This window comes from Perca fluviatilis, chromosome 9 (assembly GCF_010015445.1).
Source record: "Perca fluviatilis chromosome 9, GENO_Pfluv_1.0, whole genome shotgun sequence".
Lineage (NCBI taxonomy): Eukaryota > Metazoa > Chordata > Actinopteri > Perciformes > Percidae > Perca > Perca fluviatilis.
The window spans coordinates 39,201,821-39,211,772 of record NC_053120.1 but is presented as its reverse complement, the minus strand read 5'-3'; the positions used below and the strand labels follow the sequence as shown (position 1 = coordinate 39,211,772).

Below are 9,952 nucleotides of genomic sequence, written 5' to 3'. Positions count from 1 at the left end.
TAATAGGATCAAAGACTTCACAAAAATATTTATTGCAGGGCTGTTGGATTGCATTAGAATGTACAAATGTCATTAACTGGTAGCTCAGTATACAAGTTTCCTACCGTTTTATTTATTATGTTGAGTATATCCCACTTGCAAGAGTTTCAATTTTTACTTTGTGTTCACAAAATTAATTAAAATGACCAACAGAGCTTTTAACTCCAAGATACCTTTATTATTCTGTTTATGAATTGAACATTTTCAATGGAACTCCTCATGCAAGACTTTGAGAGAAAAAAATCATCCTGCAGCATAACGATTAAAGATGAAGTACAATCTACTGAAAACAGAACACAGTAGACTACCAATCTAAGGGTAATATTCCTAATCCTCTTTCAGCTAAAAATCCTTCTTATATGAACATTGGTCCATTGTTTCCCACAACATTGGAGTGCATAAAGAAAAATAAAAGCCAAGAGCTTTTTTTTTTGGTGCCTATGAACATCTGGTATGTGGAACAAAAAGGTTAAGACTACACTGCAACATCATGTACCAATTCCTATCTCTGTACATCCTTTACTGGTGTCTTATGCCTGGTGTAATTAAATGGCTACTGTGGCAACATCAACAGAAAACACATGTACAGTGGGACTAATCATTCTGACCTGTAACGGTCAACAAAATGACAGCTTCAATCTAAGGCGGAGCAGCAATAAAGTCACTCCTGATTAATTGTTCGTCACCATCTCCAACAAATGACAGCTTGTTTAATTGATGCTGATGTCAGTCTACACTATGCTGATTAGAAATAGATCAACTAAAACACAACAGGGGCAGAAGAAGACTTATATAAATCAGTATAGTTTTAGTGACAAAAGAAACATGTTTGGTGCCTTGGTGTTTACGCGTCTTTAGTTAATTTTATTTTTTTTAAACCAAAACCGGAAACAGAATGTACAACAACTTCAAATCCATTTTCACCCCTTTATATTTTCCTTTTCTTAAGGAATATTTCCATTTAATATAGATGGAAATGGAAATGGAAATAACGGGAACAAACTTAATTTTGTCCAGAAACACTTTTGAAGTGACACAAAACACAGCAACTGGTATTCCCAGGATAAAGTGCAATTAAAAGGAGATGTGACATTTTACGAAAGGTGTTGCTTGGCGGGATCACTCTCCGGAGCGACAGCAGGCCCTGAAGCCACACTGCAGGTTCTGGCAGCCGCTGGCCGTGTCTGCGTGAGGACCTGGAGAGAAACGCCACACAGTGGTCACCTACTGAACTACATGCCATAAGACAAATGAAAAAGGAACGCGCCGACTTATTGGGACTTTATCTTATTCACCGTATCCCCCAGAGTTAGACAAGTCCATACATACCCTTCTCATCTCCATGCGTGTTGGAACTCTGTCTGACGGCCCCAGCGCTAGCCTAGCTTAGCACAGATCCTTGAGGTAACCGGCTCCATCTAGTCTACTGCTCCCAATAAGTGGCAAAATAACGCCAACATTTTCCAATTTACATGTTGTGATTTGTATAGTCACAGCATGTACGAATAACAAGGTCACATGACACACAGCCATCTTCTAACCGTATATATACTGGGAACTATATTAATAGGAAAATGTTGTTTTTGTCACTTATTGGGAGCAGTAGGATAGTTGGAGCTGGTTACCTCGAGCATCTGTGCTAAGCTAGGCTAGATGGAGCCACTTACCTCCAGGATCTGTGCTAAGCTAGGCTAGCGGTGGGTGCGTCAGACAGAGTTACGACACGCACGGAGATGAGAAGGGTATGTATGGACTTATCTAACTCTGGGGGATACGGGGAATAAGATAAAGTCCCAATAAGTCGATGTGTTCCTTTAAGCCCTTACACACACGCGCGCTCACACACACACACAAATACTTCAAACATAACAAATCATTATATTTCAAATTAATGTAGTGAATACTAACGGCATCATACTGGCTACTGTAATGCCTACTTACCTTCCACCTCAGTAGCATCTGTTACTTACAATAGGACACATGCTATGCAGGTGGGGTTAGTAAGATTTGTTCCAGTTGCCACACATATGCAATAGATCTGTTCACAAAATCTTTTACATTCACCATGACATATTAACATACAGTTATATAACACAGCCTATTTTTAAAGCACCTTAATAACATGTACAGCTTTTGTGTTTCAGAGGAAAATGGGATCCCTAACAGTTTCCCTTGTGAGTGTTACCGTTGATGTTGTCGCAGTAATAGAAGTGCTCATCATTGAGGGAAGGACAGGCTGACACCAGTTCCTGCAGCCCCACCTCAGTGATGAGGAGGCAGCCAGACAGGTTGAGATGCTCCAGGAAAGGAAGCCCTCCACGCTGTGACAGAGCCCTGAAACACACAATGCAACCTCATTATACAGGTACAGCAACGTGCACACAGGCACTGAGAAGGAACACTGATAATCCAGTCTTAACCTAAAGAAAGATGAAACTGTTCACTATAGAAAATGGAATGCACAACACCATTCTTTAATAATCAGCATTTAGGTAATATTAACTGGATGGAAACCTAACTTGATGGGCAGAGCACACCTGCATTTCTACTTTCCATTTTATTTGGCCATGTGAATAAACACTCATACCTTATCTCGCCTAAACTGTGTACGTGAGAAAGGTTGCAGCTGGGAGGAGTTGACCAAAGCTAAGTGACAAGAGTGCTTGTACAAATGACAGCACACACAAGTTATTACACCACCTTCGGTTTTCAACTAGCACTGAAAATAACTACACTTACCACTAAATGGTTTGAAACGGCAACCTGACAAAACCTGGTCATTTACAGCTGATCAAAGATGACATCATGCATCTCACTACTTCACATCCATTTCTGAAGATACTAACCTCTCATAAATCCATGTAAACCCAGGTTAGTATTATTTCAAGTGTTAAGGAAGTCAGTCTGTTGAAAAACAGCAGTGCATTATCTTTACCTTAAGCCCAAATCTGTGACTTGATAGCATCCAGAAAGGCTGAGAAACCTCAGTGAGCGTTTTGCCGCTGACTGGTCAGTCCTGTTTTGACGCCCCAAGCACTGCAGCCCCCCAAATGAGGAGCATTTAGTCCGAAACTCTGCAGTGCTGCTCCTGGTGGTGCCCGACTCGCACTGAGGCCCAGTAAAAGTCCTGAGGGCCATGTCACTAGTCGTGCAGCAGGTGGAGTGACCACAAAACATTTCCCCAGACATTGCATACTGCTGATGCAAATAGGAGGCATTTGAGCCAGTCCTGTGCCCGCGCCTCCTGCTCCTCCTGCAACAGCACGAGCTTCCCGCAAGCTGTGTCTCTACAAGGCTTTCTGCTTCAGGAAGAGACACCCCACCGCGGCGGCTCCAATCTGCAGCGTCTTCAATATCAGCAAGGTCTGAGGGGTCCAGGACCCACACTGGCGTGGGGGTGCAGGCGCAGCGCCCAACGGCCAGTTCCCGGCTTAAAAATGATGGCCTGCCGCTTTCGTCCCACTGGATAAAGGTTCCTCTCTTCCACCAGTGTGATAGGTATTGAGGAACTTTTAAGAAGCTTGGCCCGTCGGTCCAAACGTTTGTCAAAGCAGGTGGAGGATGTGAGGTCACCCAGCCCAACTGACAGTTTCTTCATGGTGTGATCAGTAATCTTTTCACACCCCGACAAATCCAGGTGCTCCAGAGAGAGACAAGCCCCGAGAGACGCCCAGCTGAAAGAGGGAGGATAGCAAGAACATGGAGATACTGTAAGTGCAGAATTTCCTGTACATAAAAAAAGAACTGACCAGGGTTGGTCCTGGGTAAATTACTTAATGGTATGCTAGTCATGACTTTTAATATTTACCTGTCAAATGCACTATCTGTAACATTAGTCTGGGTCAGGTCCAGGTGAGTAATATTGGGGCAGAAACTGAGAATCTGGCGCACCTGAAAAGAGGATAAAAGTGTGACAGTTCAGACTTCAAAATCAGGCATTGTGCATTTACAGTGTCAAAATAAAGATTTTGCGCTGCATACCATTTTACTAGAGACTGTAGAACTGTACGCCAAAACAATGGACCTGACGGACGGACCCACAGATGGCAGGAGGTTCTGGATAATCCCATGCAGAAGCCTCTTCTCTCGCTGAGCAGTGTTAATTGCCAGGGAGCCCTGTGTATGGTCCGACACATCTAAAAAGACAATAAACAAGAACATGCATGACGCAAGTTACTCAGTTTAGATATAGAACTCATTTTAACCATCACCTTCAAAGAATGGACTACCATGAAACACTGCAGGCCTGCCCATGACTTTTGATACCAGTGTTACTGAAGATACATTTTAGTAGACCTTTTTTTAGTTGCCTAATCTGTTAATGACATACCTCTATTACAGCTGACCAGTGTAAACAAATGTTTGACTAGCTTACACTGCATTAAAAACAGTGGTCATTGTGTTTTTAAGGGTACACACATACAATGCAATAGTTTGCCAAAGGCCAGTTAAAGGGGTTTGAAACTAGCAATAACACATTCCCAATTATACTTTTTTTACATAGCTTACCAGACTCATCAACATCAGCATCCTCATCCCATTTCTGATAGGCCCGGCCCTCATTCTGCCGACTCTTCACCCACTCATCATCTGGCTCCTGGTCCAGATCCCCAGGGGGGCCACTATAAAAATCACCTACATTAGAGACACAAACATTTATCAGCAGTGTACCACAACTTAATGCAAGTATTTTTGCATATTTTTTATATGATTTATTACTATATTTATATTATATATTTTGCAGGGAAAATTAGGCTTTGTTAACAATATTTTGTTCCTTCAGGTAATGACCAGTTATCAGCAGCCTACCTCTGGCCCAGCGCACAGGGTAGAGGTGCCTCCACAGAGAGCCAGACTTAGCCAGCTCTGACCAAGAGCTGCACACTTGACTACAGCGACACAGATCTTCAGGGTCCAAATAGTGGAAGAGCCTCAGCATAATTTCGGTAGGAAGCTGGGAGATGTGGGTTGAAGAATTCCTGTTCTTTTCCAGTTCTGAGGAACAGAACAATACAGTTTTGCTTGTAACCAACTCAAAATACCGAAATTGAATGAAATGCACCTTTTACAAATGCCAATGTATCCTTTTAAGAAAGCTAATGACTTAAATAGTTTTAAAAAAACGGCACTGCTTGGACATAGGACTTTTTGGCAGAAAACATTTTGACATTTGACAGTAGGAAAAGTACAGATGTAAATGATAAAAATTAATAATGGCTGAATTCCTTGTAGCTGCCTCGGTTTCAAGGTCCTGCTTTTGTACATGCTGGCTCACTGCCACAGCTTACTGGGAAACATAAATGGGGCAGAGCCATTGTTTGTTTTATTAGTACACTTGGAGTGCTTTTCTGTGACTAAGTCAAAATGTCTGCTGTGAAAAAAAGCGTATCGTACGTAAGTGTTAAACAATACCACTGAGCTTCAAATATTTTTTATTGTTAATCAATGAACTTTGATTAACAATGGCTGATGTTACCATAAATAATAATAATAATAAAAAAAAAAGAGTTTAACATTTAGGAATATATTCACTAACCATAATCTGTCTTCTCGTGGTCGGCATATTTAAAGGCCTTTTGCAGCTCCTCTGCCTGGCTCCACAAACTGAAGCCCTTCAGCACCTCGGCGGCACAGTCCCATTGGTGCTGGCTGCAGTGTTGTGCTATCACCTGCTTCTTGATGTCCTTGAGCTCCTCGTAGGTGAAGTACTGCATAAGCATAGGCTGAAACACCTGCAACAACTCTCCTTAGTTTATACACAGCTTGCAACAGTAACTACGTTTACAAGCTGTCAATTTTCGGGTTATGGTCGGGTTAAGGTCACTATTCGGGTTTCTGTAACATTCAGAATAACCCGTTTACATGCGTGAGCAGAGAGAGTTACTCCTACATGGAATTTGTAATCAATCGGCAATATCCCGACGTAAACGGCGACGCACGGTTAGCGTCTGGACGTAGTCTACGGACAACCTTAAGACGCAATAACTTTTCGGTCACCTTCTTATAAATCTCACTATCTCGGTACTTTCTGCCGTCAACAAAAGACATTATATTCATGGTTTTCACCACACTAATGAAGAAATTGGTTTCCTCCTCGCTCCAAAAGTGTGGTGCTGTGCTGCGTCTCGCCATGTTTACCTCTACTTCTTGTTTACTTCCGGTATACTGCGCGCAGGTTTTCTGCATTGACATACATACATACATAAAAACTATATTATTATAGTATATTATATATATATATATATATATAAATATAAAACTATATTATTATAGTATATTATTATTATTATTATTATTATAACTATGTTTTCTGGCGCATACAAGAAGTTCCTCTACTCAAAAGACCAAGATTCCTTGCGAATAGAACATGCGCAGAACACAAATCAATGTTCCTTTTGATGGGGATATGCCGATACGCGTTTACATGACCAAAATTTCGGGTTAGAAAAGGGGTAACCCAGGTAGCATATTCAGGTTTTTAAAAACCGGAATATGAGCATATTCGGGGTTTTGCCGATGTTTACATGGCTGTGCGCGACTGGGTTATTGCTAATATTCCGGTTTTGAACAGGTTATTGGCTGCATGTAAACGTAGTCTGTGAAATTCACTGACTGGGGTGTGAACAAACACAATTTCAAAATAGTCTCCTTGGGTTTATTTTTTATGGTCTTTTGCCTTTGTTTTTAAGTAACAATTTAGTCTTACACACTCTTTGTAGAATCAATTAATTCAAAGATATTATTAATAACAATGAAAATAAATAACATCTTATACCTCTTCTTCTTCCTTCATGTGGGGCAGAAAGTCTTGTGTGAAAGCTTCTAGTCTCTCCTTCAGCTGCTGGGCATAGTTAAGCTGCTCATATTCACTCTAAAAACAAATAAGTATTCATTTGTGGAATCTCTTCAAAAAACATTGCAGTTGAGACTTCACAATCCCGTCTACAACATCTAGCAGCTCATAAAACCCGCTAAATTATTAGACATTGCGACTACAATTTATAACCTCAGATCTAATCTTCTGCAAAGTCTCTTTAACAAATAAAAACAAATCTAAGTAAGCTCCTCCAACTATGAAAAAAAGAAGAAAATCTCAGCACAGTATTATTTATCTCAGGAGAAACATATTTCCCATAGGACAGAGTTTGTGATCTCAAGCCAAACCAACACAATGTTGCTTTCCGTTTTAGAAAGTGACTAGGCCAGAGCGGAAGTTAAGATTTACACAATTGCATCATTCTGGAAAACCCATTTTTTTGGTTTGTCCACGGCTTGAGAGAGAACAATAACTCTTCTCTCTTGTTAAGCAGATCACAAAAGAGCCCTGCCATTATTATACAATTTAGCACACTTCTTTCTGTACTGCACTGCCTTTTCCTAATAAATCAATTCTCAAGTTGTAACCTCATACAATAGTTGGTTTTTACTAGTTTTATAGAAAAAAGGATGCTACAATTTGTAAAAATTAAAATGGATTTTAAAAGAATTACATTTAAAAATATACAGATTAATGTCCCATCTTTACATTTAACTTGTATAAGAAAAATAACAATTACAATGTTGTTGTTGGTGGTACTGCAATCTTTGTGTGGCTAACATAATAGTTATTTTAATGACAGAGTGTAACCCAACCACTGAGCATCAACTATCAGCTGAGCTCTGCAGAACTCATGCATGTTTTCCTTTAAAGTAAAGCCTAGGTGCAAACAAGGTGCAATTTAGGGTCATGGCAGGATAATATACTATTCTGTAAAGCATCTTTGCATATTTACCTTAACGTTGTGCAACCCTTTTTCAAAGAGGGACAACATCTCTGAGAGTTTGTTGTCAGAGTGCACATTGTACACAGTGCAGCAGCGCTGTTGCAACAGGCCGATGATGTACTCATTCTCAATTTGTTCATGCATCTTGAACTCCTTGAAGGTGGCGCACAGCGACTGAAGAAATGAGCGGAAATCATTGTTGTTGGAGAAGTTGGTTTTTGACAGCTGTAAAAACAAACAAAGAATAACTCAATCATTATAAATGTTACGTCATTTGCGTAACATAACGTAATAATATGCAATAATAAATAAAACCATTAGCACTACTGATGGTACCATTAGATCACAATAATTGGTGGTTTATCCTATACGTGACCCAACCCAACATCTGCGGTGCGACTGAGACTGGAATAGTTAGCACATGACAGCAGTTTTGTATACGTGAGCATACCCACGGTGCATTATGCTAGCTAAAAAAAAAAAAAGAGCTGCAAAGTGTCGCTGACTGAATTTATTTATTGTGTCGAAATTCTAACAGACAGCGTGCGGATTTTCAATGTTATGCACAATTTGTGTATTAGAAACGGCATTGTGATGTTACATAACAATGTATCGTGTGAATTAGCTAAATTAGTTAACGTTAAGCTAACGTTAGCCAAACCAGTTAGCAAGCCTCAGTCGAGGATGTGTTCTTGAAAGTATATTAAGAGCAACCCAATACATGCTTCAAAGTAATGGATAAGCAAACACCTCCATGTAACGCTAACTTCACGTTCATAAGTCATAGCACAGAGCTACCAAAACGGCCCTAATGTAGTCGTGAGACAATCATCAGCTTGTTAATCTGCTTCGACATAACGTTAGTCAATCCCGAGTGCTACAAACACAAGCTAGCCAGCGTGCTAGCTGGCGTTCACTCGTCCGTTGGCCATACACAGTCATATGTTTCTCATAAAACTGCACATTAATGACCGACTTTTAGTTATACGCACCTTTTCGCAGTATAGGCCCACCAACTGCTTCATTCGCCAGTGTGGGCCAGTAAAAACATCCACCTCGTCCGGAAAAGGAGCCATCTTTCCACACTGAACCTCAGTGCGTCATCTGCACAGTCGCAGATACAACAAACAAGGAGGCGTGCACAAGCGCCTCATGTGACCGAAGGTTGTGAATATGGGTCAAAATGTAAAATTACACCTTTTATTTTTGGATTTTATTTTTTAGGTTTTAACATTTTTGTCGCTTTTTTTAGACATTTTTGTCACCCAAATTCAATGAACGTAGTGAACTGATCGTTTATTTTACTTGTGAAGAGTGTTGTATGGAAACATCCACGTTATTTGTGGGACAATTTGGTTAAAAAGAAACCAAAATTGGTGAAATAGAAACTTTGAAAATGGGTCAAATTTGACCCGTGGACAACAGGGAGGTTAATAAAATATATATATATATATATATATATATATATATATATATATATATATATATATATATTTCACTGTAACGCGAGGGGGTATACGCTCCCAGATGATATGCCAATATGTTTTGAGAAGCTTTAGAAAATATATTTGAATTTAAAAACACAGTAGTTAAACAGTTACATAAGGTACATATATTTGTAACCAAACGTTACTAAATATACGCATAGGAGCTATCTAGATTTAAAATATTGAAAATACTCTACAAGGTCATCTGTAAAAGTACTGCACTGATGTGAAGCTTTTTTGCTCATGCATTTCGTAAGTTTCATATTTATTGTATTCGTTTTTTAAATTTTTTTATATACAGCATATATATATATATATATATATTGTTATGCTTTTCACATGTTATCATGCATAATTTTATTACATTTCCACATGTTTCACTTATTTAATCAAAAGTACTATTTGTTTATTATGTATTCATATTTCACCTTTGTTTTCTTTTCTAAAACTTGCAGTTAAATTAGTTTAACTAAACATTGAATTTCACGTGGTCCCAATAACTTTTAGCTATAAGACTGCCAATATCCATTAGTAATTAGTTAAGTAAAGATCTATGTTTTGGTAAAAGAATACAAACGTTGGCAGAATAAAGTGCAATCAGCTCTACCTAAATGACATATTAAGTGTAGCTATTTGGTTGGCCAAAAACACAGCGCAGAGGCT

At 39.3% G+C, this 9,952-nt stretch overlaps 1 protein-coding gene across 1 annotated transcript; it reads right to left on the bottom strand.

The window, feature by feature from the left end:
• Positions 1-8: 8 nt before the first annotated feature.
• Positions 9-8,925, bottom strand: fbxl5 (F-box and leucine-rich repeat protein 5). The gene is given in 12 exon segments (XM_039810865.1): positions 9-1,235; positions 2,225-2,373; positions 2,975-3,456; positions 3,458-3,713; positions 3,848-3,930; positions 4,021-4,175; positions 4,549-4,674; positions 4,849-5,034; positions 5,576-5,771; positions 6,815-6,910; positions 7,812-8,027; positions 8,795-8,925. Coding segments are annotated over 12 exon segments (2,106 nt in total). The 5' UTR covers positions 8,879-8,925; the 3' UTR covers positions 9-1,158.
• Between the last annotated feature and the right edge of the window lie 1,027 nt (positions 8,926-9,952).